Source organism: Scomber japonicus, chromosome 22 (assembly GCF_027409825.1).
Source record: "Scomber japonicus isolate fScoJap1 chromosome 22, fScoJap1.pri, whole genome shotgun sequence".
In the NCBI taxonomy this organism is placed as follows: Eukaryota; Metazoa; Chordata; class Actinopteri; order Scombriformes; family Scombridae; genus Scomber; species Scomber japonicus.
Genome location: NC_070599.1, coordinates 26,845,442 through 26,858,886, shown reverse-complemented (window position 1 = coordinate 26,858,886; position 13,445 = coordinate 26,845,442). Strand labels below are relative to the sequence as shown.

The 13,445-nt window shown below is 43.0% G+C and overlaps 1 protein-coding gene across 1 annotated transcript in view; it reads right to left on the bottom strand.

Annotated features, from left to right (window-relative positions):
• Positions 1 to 7,984: 7,984 nt before the first annotated feature.
• Positions 7,985 to 13,445, bottom strand: part of LOC128384074 (tetratricopeptide repeat protein 39B) — a 35,043-nt gene continuing 29,582 nt past the window's right edge. Inside the window, exons 16-19 of the mRNA XM_053343655.1 lie at positions 11,994 to 12,105; positions 11,320 to 11,437; positions 9,180 to 9,296; positions 7,985 to 8,088 (exon numbers count right to left, since the gene is read on the bottom strand). Coding sequence (XP_053199630.1) covers positions 7,992 to 8,088; positions 9,180 to 9,296; positions 11,320 to 11,437; positions 11,994 to 12,105 — 444 coding nt within the window. The 3' untranslated portion in view covers positions 7,985 to 7,991. The remainder of the gene's footprint in view (positions 8,089 to 9,179; positions 9,297 to 11,319; positions 11,438 to 11,993; positions 12,106 to 13,445) is intronic.

Genomic DNA, 13,445 nt, shown 5'->3' with positions numbered 1-13,445 from the left:
GCAGACGACTCACTGACATACAAACAGGCAAATAATCAGACACACACAAACTGTTAATAAAAGAATAAAACACTCAAAATGAAACTCAATTGTTTTATTTCTCATTTTATTGCACCACATGGATCGTCATCTCTTAACCGTAAAGCCTTTAATATTGCATCACATCGCTTCCTGCCGTAAAGCACATACAGTAATGTCTCATAGTCCAAAAAAAAAAAAAAAAAAAAAGATTAAACGTATTGAAGAACAACATGCAAGTCAAATCCTATAGAAAAAACCTTATTAAAGAAGTTTAAACACAGAGAGACACACACAGAGGCACTGAATGAAACACATCAACCAAAATGTGAAAAGTGGCCATTTAAAAAAAAAAAAAAAGAAGGAGTGTACCAAGATTTTTAAATATTTATCTAGTTTATCTGTTAAATGATAAGAAACTACACCAAGAATACATCCATCATTGGCTGATAGGAGTCAGCAGTTTGCTTAATTACGGGAGTCATGCTAATTATTATTATTATGTTTATTTATTTATTAATGACATCGATAAAGATAAAACTAATTCATCCATTTTGGGTTTAAAAGCTATTTTCAGAATCCTTAAAAAAGACACTTGAATATGATTTAAACATATTTGTACAATAGATTTTAATATGTTTCCGAAATGCTAACTCAGATGCTTTGTATGTGACCGGTTAGCCAGTTAGCTGAGTTAGCCGCCGAGTTAGCCGCTGAGTTAGCAGCCGAGTTCGCAGATGAGTTACCCGCCAAGCTAGCAACCGAGTTAGCCGCCGAGCTAGCAACCGAGTTAGCCGCGATCGGGGAACATAGGACCCAGGGACCATAGGTACGCTCCCCTCAGATGCTAGCCAAAAAAAACAAAGAACCGCCTCATTGCGAACTGTTTTAAAACATTTATTATCAGTTATATTCGTCTATATTTATGTGAAAGTCCTTCTTTTTATACTTTCATGCACAGTTTTTCTTCTACAGTGTTTAAAAAGAGTTTCTGGCTGCCATCTTTATTTAAATTAGGAAATAAATTAGAGAAGCAACCTGGGTATTTTGTTTAATTTCTAATTTTATACAGATATATGAGTCTTTAAGGATTCTGGAAATATCTTCCAAACAGCAGCTAAGAGTTGCTAACGTTGATGTTTTATGGTCTTAACATTAGCTCTGTCACACAAATGTACTATTTCAATGATGCCGACATCTTAGACTAAGCAACGGATGATAGTAGGAACAATAGTTTAGCATAACACAGCGTAACATGCTAACAGTGTAGTGTGGTTAATATTTTATTGCACTTGAACAAACGTGGAGGATTTTAGTGTTGGTTCTCATCATACGAGCTAACTGATCGTCTAACTTTAGCTTTTTTTAAAACTTTATTTACTTGGTCAACTTACTGAAACACAACTGGCTCACATTAGCCGAAAACTCCGCCGCTAGCCGCTAGCCGTTAGCATGCTAATGCCGTTAGCCGTTAGCATTAGCATCGGCAGTTTACTTTTTTTTTTTTTTTTTTGTTAGATATCGAGACAAAACCTGAATATTTATCATACTTGGCTAATAAAGTTTGTTCCTTCAGATCACACAAAGACGTGAAGAAGAAGGAAAAAAAAACACCCTAACACTTTATAGGCACTAATAATAAAAATCCACGTACAGCAAGACGCACACATATATATAATTTGGTCTTTTGGTTGATACATTCGTTATTGGGTAGAAGGCTAACTGTCTGCACCACTACGTCTGCTCCATTTACAGGAAAAGTACATCCTACGCTTTAATGTTTAAAATGGGAGCAAAGATGTGAATAATTAAACTCTGCAGCTGTTTAAAGACGACAAAGACTGAAGATCGGCCTCAATAAAAAGGTACAATAGCTTTATATTAAGTATAGTAATATAAGCTGTTCTGCCTCATTTCAGTAAATTTGAGACTTTGGGCCCTAACCAACCAAAAAGCCTTTTATTTTGACACACAGGAAGTCTTCATTGTGTTAATATATCATAAACATTATAGTAAATAGTATCAAACTACATGAAGCTGAATGATTGTGCTTCTTTATATATATTATATATTTATATATCAGTACATCAATAGATACTAAAACTGCTCTTCATGTATGTTGTTGAACTATAACAGAACTTCTATATGTCGGCCATCTTCACTGGCTCGTCTCTACAGCAGTAAGCTAGCAGCTGAAAACAGGAGGAATCTAACGCCTTCAGTCTTTTATGATGGAAAGAAGGAAGGAAGGAAAGATGGAAGAAAGAGAGGATGGATGGAAGGAAGGAAGGAAGAGAGGAAGGAAGGAAGGAAGGAAGGAAAGATGGAAGGAAGGAAGAGAGGTTGGATTGAAGGAAGGAAGAGAGATTGGATGGAAGGAAGGAAGGAAGGACAGATGGAAGGAAGGAACAATGGAAGGAAGGAAGAGAGGTTGGATTGAAGGAAGGAAGAGAGATTGGATGGAAGGAAGGAAGGAAGAGAGGATGGAAGGAAGAGGATGGATGGAAGGAAGGAAGGAAGGAAGGAAGGAAGGAAAAGAGGGAGGAAGGGAAGATGGAAGGAAGGAAGGATGGAAGGAAAGAAGGACAGATGGAAGGAAGGAAAGAAGGAAGGAAGGAAAGATGGAAGGAAGGAAAGAAGGATGGAAGGAAAGATGGAAGGAAGTCTTTTATGTATTTTATCATCAGAGAGTCGAGTGAATGTGGAAAAAGGCAGTTTTCTTTCCTCAGAGGCAGAACTGCTCTGTGTGGAGACATAATCTGATTTTAGCCAATAAAGAAGAACGATACTTGGACCCAGATAAGAAAGTTGATGCCAATTCATTTCTTTTTAATCTTATTTCATCTAAACCTGCATTTGTTGGTTTATTTTGGCCACTAGGGGGCAGCAGAGGAGGCTGAAAACACAACATCTGACCTATTTTCACCTTGTTAGCATCTTAAAATGATTAATTTGCATATCAAGCCGACACAAAGCAGAGTGATCATCACATGGGAGTTGGTGTTTGGGTCCACCTGTTAAATATAAGTCCAATATTCACTCTCCTTTCAGCTCTGGTTTGGTCTCCCACCAACTCCTGAGAAACAAATCTGGCTCATTAGCGATTAAATATTCAAATATATTCACCAGGAAACCAAAAACACTGATAAAAGTAGAGTGATGGTAAAGAGCAGGATCAGTCTCTGCAGGCTTCTCACAGTAAATGACCTCTTTCATATTCTACATATCATGCAAAATATTGATTTCTGAAGCTTTAAAGCAGCTATAATCACATTGGAGTTGGTGTTTGTGTCCACCTGTTAAATATAAGTCCAATATTCACTCTCCTTTTAGCTCTGGTTTGGTCTCCCACAAACTCCTGAGACAACATATCTGGCTCATTAGCTGTTAAATATGCAAATATATTCACCAGCTTGTCACCATAACAACCAAAAACACTGATAAAATAAGAGCCAGACATCATTCTCTGTAGGCTATGACCTCTTTCATATTCTACATATCATGCAAAGTATTGATTTCTGCAGCTATAATGTATATTTGTATATTTTACATAATAATAATGATCTGTGAGTGTGTCATGTGTTTGAACCTACAGATAATTATCAGTGACTCTGGAGCTTCCCCTTCACCTTTACGGAGCTTTAAAGTGAGTCTCAGCTCATTGTTTAGCTTTCCTTCTGCATCAGGCAGCAGCTTCTACAGATATAAGAGCAGATAAAGAGCCAGATAGGTAGTATAGTAGTAAAAACAGAGCTAACAGAGAAAGAATATAGGACTTTATATTCAGCAGCTGGACAGAAACACGATGAACTAATGAGTGATGATGTTGGTCAGTAACTGCTGGATGTGGAGATACAGATATAAGCTGTAAGAAGTTGCTATATGCTAACTATACTCTCCCTGCTAACACACAGTTATCTGTAAGCTAGCTGGTGAACAAAGTGGAGCATTCAGCAGATAAAGAGCCAGATAGGAGCTGGTGGAGAGTAAAAACAGAGCTAAAAGAGAGAGAATATAGGACTTAATATTCAGCAGTTGGACAGAAACACGATGAACCAATGAATGATGATGGTGGAGAACAAAAACAGAGCTAAAAGAGAGTTAATACTGGACTTACTAATGAATGATGATGTTGGTCAGTAACTGCTGGATGTGGAAATACAGATATAAGCTGTAAAAAGCCGCTATATGCTAACTATACTCTCCCTGCTAACACACACAGGTAGCTGTAGGCTAGCTGGTGAACAAAGTGGAGCATTTAGCAGCTAAAGAGCCAGAGAGGAGCCGGTGGAGAGTAAAAACAGAGCTAAAAGAGAGTTAATACTGGACTTACTAATGAATGATGATGTTGGTCAGTAACTGCTGGATGTGGAAATACAGATATAAGCTGTAAAAAGCCGCTATACTCTCCCTGCTAACAGACACAGGTAGCTGTAGACGAGCTGGTGAACATAGAGGAGCATTTAGCAGCTAAAGAGCCAAAGAGGAGCTGGTGGAGAACAAAAACAGAGCTAAAAGAGAGAGAATATAGGACATATTCAGCAGATGTGGAAATAAGTCAATATATCAATTTATACGCTGATGATACGCTGTTGTGTGTGTTTACTGCCTCACAACCAGCTCTGCCTCTGAGAGAGAACTACAGATAAAAAACTACAAACATGGACGCACACAGAGACGAAATTACTGAGAAGTTGATTTAATGACAGCAGAAAACTCTTTTATATTGCTGCTCAATGTGTGTGTGTGTGCGTTTACAGCTGTGTGCGTGTGTGTGTGTGTGTTTACAGCTGTGTGTGTGTGTGTGTGTGTGTGTTTACAGCTGTGTGTGTGTGTGTGTGCGTGTGTGTTTACAGCTGTGTGTGTGTGTGTGTGTGTGTTTCTTTATAATGTGCGTATTGCCCAGTATGTGCAAGCTTGGAATGAGTGTATTACTATGTGTGTGTGTGTGTGTGCGTGTGCGTGTGTGCGTGTGTTTAGGCCACAGTCGGTGACAAGGCTGTTTGCCCGTGCACAGACACGTTTGTGCACGTGTGGCGCATGTGACACATTATTGAGAAATGAAAAAAAAGGCAAAGTAAAGTAAATATAAAGCGTTTGTGTGTCTGAACGCTGCTCAACACAAATATACTCAACAGTTTAATCAGTACACGTTTCAACCTCAGTATTCATGATTCAACCCTACAAATATACATTTATATATATATATCTTATTTATTTATTTATTTAAAAGTAAATGTTTTACTGTGAGTTGTGAGTTTAACCCTTAAACAGGCAGGAGTGAAACATTACATGATGTCACTAGTTATCTCATTTGCACTGAAGTAAAGCATTTCCACAAATATATGTTTTTTAATATACTTGGAAGTTCATGAGTTGTATGTCCAAAAAGGATTCATTGCCCCCTATTAATGTATTAAAATGGTCATAATGGTAGATAACTGAATGAAGTGGTACATTCTTGCCTTCCCTGGTCATTAATACTAGTTTCTAAACTGATTTTGTACCATTTATATCAAAGTATAGACCTACAACAAGCTTCAATTCTACCAATCCAGTTCTATCAATACAAGGCACATACTACTGAACTATCAACCTTAACCAATCCTGCTCCTAACAGGCTGTTAAAGAGTCCGTATCTAGGAATACAGGGACTTCCGGTGCGACGCCATGTAGGGAGGACACGAGGTGACGGAGCTTAAAGAGTCCGTATCTCCTGGTGGTGCACGTTGCCTGTTTAAGGGTTATTAAGACCAGGAATTGATTGGTTGGAGTCAGTATGGAAGCTTTTTAACGTCCGATGAATCGTCACAGTCTAATAATTAAAACTCAAACTATTCAAATACAACAAATACTGAATATTCACAGCAGAAAAAAGGCAAAATCCAACCATTAAATAATAAATATCCATGTCTAATAAAGAAAAGAGGAACATCAATTAACAAATATACTAAAAAAAAAGATCACTATAAAATAGAAAAGGGTCAAACCGACCAGGCCGACCATCAAATAATGACTATAGAGGTAGAATAACACAAATTCAGTCGTTAAATAAGACAAAGTTAAATAAAAACCCTCCATATATATTAAATACAACGGCATCCTTTTATTATCTTAAGGGCCTGTACGTTGCTTTTTCATTATTTGATGCAGACCGTCGTTATTTATTGCTGCCATGTTCGTCTACAGGATGCAAACTGGATATTTATTATTTAATGTTGAATCTTAACCCTCCTGTTGTGTTCGAGTCAAGGAAGGAAGGGAGGAAGAAGGAAGGAAAGGAGGGAGAGAGGGAGGGAGGGAGGGAGGGAGGGAGGGAGGGAGGGAGTAAAAGAAAGAAGGCAGGGAGGAAGGAAGGAAGGAAAGGAGGGAGGGAGGGAGGGAGGGAGGAAAGAAGAAAGGGAGGAAAGAAAGAGAGAAGGAGACAGAAAGGACAAAGGGAAGGAAGGAAAGAAGGAAGGAAGGAAGGAAGGAAGGAACGACAGAAGGAAGAAAGGGGGATGGAGGAAGGAAGGAAGGAAGGAAGGAGGGAAGGAAGGGAGGAAAAGGAAAGAAGGAAGGGAGGAAGGACGGAAGGAAGAAAGAAGTAAGTAAGGAAGGAAGGTAGGAGGGAGGGAAGAAAGAAGGTAGGAGGGAGGGAGGAAAGAAGGAAAGAAGAAAGGGAGGTAAGAGAAAAGAAGGAAAGAAAGAGAGAAGGAGACAGAAAGGACAGATGGAAGGAAGGAAGGAAGGAAGGAAGGAAGGAAGGAAGGAAGGAAGGAACAGTCAAAACAGACGGGTCAATTTGACCCGGGAGGACGACATTCATTATTAGTTGTGGTATTTTGTTACTTGGGAGTTTTAATCATTAGATTTGATCAGACGTCATAAAGCTTCCATATTTTAGCGACAGAAACGTGAAAAAAGAGGCAATAAAAACTAAATTTGGAGTGTTTTTTTTCTTGGTTTCTTAAAAAAAAGAAACCTTCTTTAACTTTATATTTTATCTTAGAAGAGTTTATTTTAGCTGCTTCCCAGTTTCTTTCTTTCTTTCTGTCCCGCTTCTACCTGAATGCAAGAAGTTCCCAAAAATGACTTCTGCTATGAAACAGTCAACGAGCCTTTAGACTGAAACTGAAACTCTTACCGACAGTAAAGAAGCCGTTCGGTGATCGATTGATTATTGATTGATTGATTGATTATTGATTGATTGATTATTGATTGTATGGTGATGAAGCCCGTTGCTTGTTTGATTAATGCAGAGGTGTCAAACTCATCTTCATTCAAGGGCCACATACAGACCAATTTGATCTCATGTGGGCCGGATCATTAAAAAGATGGAGGGTGATGAAGGAAGGAAAGAGAGACAAAAGGAAAGAGGGAAGAAAGGTAGGAAGGACAGACAGAAGGAAGGAAGGAAAGGAGTAAGGAGGGAGGGAGGAAAGGATGAAGGATGAAGGAAGGACAGGTGGAAGAAATTGAGGAACGAACGAAGAAAGGAAAACAGGAAGGAAGGAAGGACAGATGGAGGAAACGGAGGAAGGAAGAAAGGGAGGAAGGACAGATGGAAGGAAGAAAGGAAGGAAGAAAGGGAGGAAGGAAGGTAGGGAGGAAGGAAAGGAACGAAGAAAGGAAAAAAGGAAGGTAGGGAGGAAGGAGAGATGGAAGGAAGGACAGAAGGAAGAAAAGTAGGAAGGACAGATGGAAGGAAGGAAAAGAACACAGAAAGGAAAGTGGGGCCGGATCGCACCCCTTTGGCGGGCCGGTTCTGGCCCACGAGCCGCATGTTTGACACCCCTGCTTTAAGAGGTACAAGTTTAAATAATCTCATCTGTCACTATTGCAAATATAAATAAAGGAAAAAAAGGAAATCAAAGGTTCGCTCGGCTTAACTGAAACAAGTGGTACGTCCAGATGGGACCGAAACACATCGAAGCCTCTTCTATCGTCAGGCGTTTGTTTCCAGCAGCAGTCCTGACTCGGTTCATGGAGTATTATGGGGTGCCAACAGGTGATCCTTTGAGGCTGTTGAGGGCCGCGTGGATCCTGAAGTGCAGTCTGGACTCCATGGAGTAGTCCTTGTAGTTTGTCCTGATGAGAAACACGAGAAATCAGTCAGGGTATTATCACTAAACTTAGCTTCCCCCCCTCTCAGAGACGCTCAGTCTAGTTTTAAATAGTCTCTGTTCTGAAGTATGTGTGGTATGAAAGCCTGACTTTGTTCACTTCATTCCTTTCAATGGAGTCCAAGAAAATCTGAAGCTATTTGGAGACTAATGCGTGTACCCCCCCCCCCCCCCCCTTTTAGGGAAATACCAACGTTACAGACAGAAACACACACAGACTGGACAGCTGCTCAGGGTTAGTTAGAGATCCAGAACACAGAGGTGAATAAAGCTGATCTGAGGAGGTGAACACTTGTGTAAAAGTTTAAAGAGGTATAGAGGAGTGAATATAGGCATAAAAAGACACACAAGTGATAGTGATTTTAATTATGCAGCCCATACATCAATGGAGAGAGTAGACAGGAGTCCAGGATGTCTTGTATTGAAAAGGTTTCTCTCCTCCGGGGATAGACTTTAAACCACACAGATAATGCCCAAGGTTGAGCCATGCCCCTATATGGGCAGATCCAATACATCTACAATATACAGAGTTTAGTCTACTGGACAAAACATTGCTTGGACCTCACTCAGGACCTTTGTCCTCCATCCAACACTATATCAAACCTCTGACTCCAGTTGCCTCTACCCCATTCAGGGAAAACAGTCAAACACATATCTGACCTCGGGAAAAAGGAAGGAAGGAAGGAAAGAAGGAAAAGAAGACAGGAAAGAAAGATGGAAGAAACAAAGGGAGCAAGGACAGATGGAAGGAAGAGAGGAAGGAAGAGAGGAAGGAAGGAAGGAAGGAAGTGGGCCGCATTGGAGCCCTTGCACTAGAGCTACGTATGGAGTAGTGACAGCAACACTGCCCCCCCATGGTTCCCAGTGGTACTGCTCCGTTTGGTATATATAGTACATAAGGGTGTAAAGAGGTCAAAAAAGTATCTAAAGGTGTATAAACAGATATGAAGGTATATAGAGGTGTATAAAGTATATGAAGGTGTATAAATGTATCTAGAGTCTTATGTTCGGTATGTTTTGAGGTATAATCTATAAATTGATATGAAGACAACTTACTTGGCGTTTTCGATGTACGTGGTGGCCTTGGTGAAGTCTCCCTGTAGTTTATACAGCAGACCCAACTCATACGTGGTGAAGGGAATCAAGTAGTGATCGTATCGGATCCGACTCTCACTGAAAGCAAACAGACACACAGAGGAGAGGAAATCCATCACATCTCTGTCACAAGAAGAAGAAGAAGAAGAAGAGCCAGACTAATGGAGCTTTTCCACAGCACAGTGCCAGCACGACTCGACTGCGTCTCCACTAGGGATAGTATCTGGTACCTGGTACTTTTTTAGTACCTGCTCTGCTGAGGTTCCAAGCGAGCCGAGCCGATACTAAATGTGACGTCAACAGACTGCCGGCCTCTGATTGGTCAGAGAGTCACTAGAAGAGTCATGAGCCGTCCCACACAAGAATCAAAGCCGGCATTTTTAAATACCGGCAACAGCGTTACAGAGATTCGGTTTCTCTTCTCTTGCTTTGTATGAGACAGAAAGACACAGGAAGGAAGGAAGGAAGGAAGGAAGGAAGGAAGGAAGGAAGGAAGGAAGGAAGGAAGGAAGGAAGGAAGGAAGTGTGACAGAAAGCCTCATACAGCAGCAAGTACACCATCGCCTCCATGTCCTCCATTGGTTATGTGTTTGTGTCGCGTATAAAATGAAGTCACGACAGTTTTGTGGAGCCGTTGCTATGACGACCCCGTCCACGTTGGGTAGGTACCTTTTTGTAATGGAAAAGGTCGTTCTTGGAACCGAGTCGAGTCGAGTAGTGCTGGAACTGTGTAGTGGAAAAGCTCCACAAGTACTCGGATGTGTTGGTTTACCTGGACAGGACCTGAGTGTGTTGGTGTGTTACTGGTTTACCTGGACAGGACCTGAGTGTGTTGGTGTGTTACTGGTTTACCTGGACAGGACCTGAGTGTGTTGGTGTGTTACTGGTTTACCTGGACAGGACCTGAGTGTGTTGGTGTGTTACTGGTTTACCTGGACAGGACCTGAGTGTGTTGGTGTGTTACTGGTTTACCTGGACAGGACCTGAGTGTGTTGGTGTGTTACTGGTTTACCTGGACAGGACCTGAGTGTGTTGGTGTGTTACTGGTTTACCTGGACAGGACCTGAGTGTGTTGGGGTGTTACTGGTTTACCTGGACAGGAAGTGAGTGTGTTGGGGTGTTGATGGTTTACCTGGACAGGACCTGAGTGTGTTGGTGTGTTACTGGTTTACCTGGACAGGACCTGAGTGTGTTGGTGTGTTACTGGTTTACCTGGACAGGACCTGAGTGTGTTGGGGTGTTACTGGTTTACCTGGACAGGACCTGAGTGTGTTGGTGTGTTACTGGTTTACCTGGACAGGACCTGAGTGTGTTGGTGTGTTACTGGTTTACCTGGACAGGAAGTGAGTGTGTTGGGGTGTTACTGGTTTACCTGGACAGGACCTGAGTGTGTTGGTGTGTTACTGGTTTACCTGGACAGGAAGTGAGTGTGTTGGGGTGTTGATGGTTTTACCTGGACAGGACCTGAGTGTGTTGGGGTGTTACTGGTTTACCTGGACAGGACCTGAGTGTGTTGGTGTGTTACTGGTTTACCTGGACAGGACCTGAGTGTGTTGGTGTGTTACTGGTTTACCTGGACAGGATCTGAGTGTGTTGGGGTGTTGGGGTGTTGATGGTTTACCTGGACAGGACCTGAGTGTGTTGGTGTGTTACTGGTTTACCTGGACAGGACCTGAGTGTGTTGGTGTGTTACTGGTTTACCTGGACAGGACCTGAGTGTGTTGGTGTGTTACTGGTTTACCTGGACAGGACCTGAGTGTGTTGGTGTGTTACTGGTTTACCTGGACAGGACCTGAGTGTGTTGGTGTGTTACTGGTTTACCTGGACAGGACCTGAGTGTGTTGGTGTGTTACTGGTTTACCTGGACAGGACCTGAGTGTGTTGGGGTGTTACTGGTTTACCTGGACAGGACCTGAGTGTGTTGGTGTGTTACTGGTTTACCTGGACAGGACCTGAGTGTGTTGGTGTGTTACTGGTTTACCTGGACAGGACCTGAGTGTGTTGGTGTGTTACTGGTTTACCTGGACAGGACCTGAGTGTGTTGGTGTGTTACTGGTTTACCTGGACAGGACCTGAGTGTGTTGGTGTGTTACTGGTTTACCTGGACAGGACCTGAGTGAAGCACAGCTCGGCCTGCAGTAACCGGCCCAGGTGTTTCAGACAGAGTCCCTTCAACATCTGGACCAGACAGCTGTCGTCTGGATGAAACTCTGACGGGTCTGAGAGAGAAGGACGAAGAAAGAGATGGCGTTATTCACCTCCTTCCCTCTTTCTTTGCTCCCTCACTTCTTTCTTCACTTCCTTCCTCCCTTCCTTCTCTCGTTACTTCCTTCCTCTTTTCCTCCCTCCTCCTTCCATACTTCCTTCCTTCATTCTTTCCTTCCTTCCTTCTTTCATTCCTTCTCTCATTCCTTCTCTCCTTACTTCCTTCCTCTTTTCCTCCCTCCTCCTTCCTTCATTCTTTCCTTCCCTCCTTCTTTCATTCCTTCTCTCCTTACTTCCTTCCTCTTTTCCTCCCTCCTCCTTCCATACTTCCTTCCTTCCTTCCTTTCTTCCTTCCTCTTTTCCTCCCTCCTCCTTCCATACTTCCTTCCTCCTTTCCTCCCTTCCTTCCTTCCCCCCCCCCCCCCCCCTCAAAGCTGCTCATCACTGCTGCTGCTTGTAGAGTTTACTGGAGAGTTCTTATGTGGATTATCACATCTGAGAGATTTTTCTCTTCAGGCCTTGAGCTATATTTCTTTCCTCCTCGGCTTTTAAAGCGGTTAAGAAACTCACTGGGGTCGTTGCGGAGCTGCTCCTCAGCCGTCTCTATGGTAACCAGCAGGGACTCTGTACAGTCGGCTCGCTTCCCGACGATGGTGAAACCGTTCCAAACGTACATCATCTCCTACAGAGAGAGAAAATCAGTGATTACTACCTCTAAATACTAACCTAATCAGAGTATGCTTGTTTCTACAGGTGTGTGTGTGCAGATGTGTGTACAGGTGTGTGTGTGCAGAGGTGTGTTAGTGTGTGTGTGTGTGCAGAGGTGTGTTAGTGTGTGTGGTGCAGAGGTGTGTACAGGTGTGTGTGGTGCAGAGGTGTGTTAGTGTGTGTGTGTGCAGAGGTGTGTTAGTGTGTGTGTGTGCAGAGGTGTGTACAGGTGTGTGTGTGGTGCAGAGGTGTGTTAGTGTGTGTGTGGTGCAGAGGTGTGTTAGTGTGTGTGTGCAGAGGTGTGTACAGGTGTGTGTGTGGTGCAGAGGTGTGTTAGTGTGTGTGTGCAGAGGTGTGTACAGGTGTGTGTGGTGCAGAGGTGTGTTAGTGTGTGTGTGCAGAGGTGTGTTAGTGTGTGTGTGGTGCAGAGGTGTGTTAGTGTGTGTGTGCAGAGGTGTGTACAGGTGTGTGTGTGGTGCAGAGGTGTGTTAGTGTGTGTGTGCAGAGGTGTGTACAGGTGTGTGTGTGGTGCAGAGTTGTGTGTTAGTGTGTGTGTGGTGCAGAGTTGTGTGTTAGTGTGTGTGTGGTGCAGAGGTGTGTTAGTGTGTGTGCAGAGGTGTGTACAGGTGTGTGTGGTGCAGAGGTGTGTTAGTGTGTGTGCAGAGGTGTGTACAGGTGTGTGTGTGGTGCAGAGGTGTGTACAGGTGTGTGTGTGCAGAGGTGTGTACAGGTGTGTGTGGTGCAGAGGTGTGTTAGTGTGTGTGTGCAGAGGTGTGTACAGGTGTGTGTGGTGCAGAGGTGTGTTAGTGTGTGTGTGCAGAGGTGTGTTAGTGTGTGTGTGGTGCAGAGGTGTGTTAGTGTGTGTGTGCAGAGGTGTGTACAGGTGTGTGTGTGGTGCAGAGGTGTGTTAGTGTGTGTGTGCAGAGGTGTGTACAGGTGTGTGTGGTGCAGAGTTGTGTGTTAGTGTGTGTGTGGTGCAGAGGTGTGTTAGTGTGTGTGTGCAGAGGTGTGTACAGGTGTGTGTGTGGTGCAGAGGTGTGTTAGTGTGTGTGTGCAGAGGTGTGTACAGGTGTGTGTGGTGCAGAGTTGTGTGTTAGTGTGTGTGTGGTGCAGAGTTGTGTGTTAGTGTGTGTGTGGTGCAGAGGTGTGTTAGTGTGTGTGCAGAGGTGTGTACAGGTGTGTGTGGTGCAGAGGTGTGTTAGTGTGTGTGCAGAGGTGTGTACAGGTGTGTGTGTGGTGCAGAGGTGTGTACAGGTGTGTGTGTGCAGAGGTGTGTACAGGTGTGTGTGGTGCAGAGGTGTGTTAGTGTGTGTG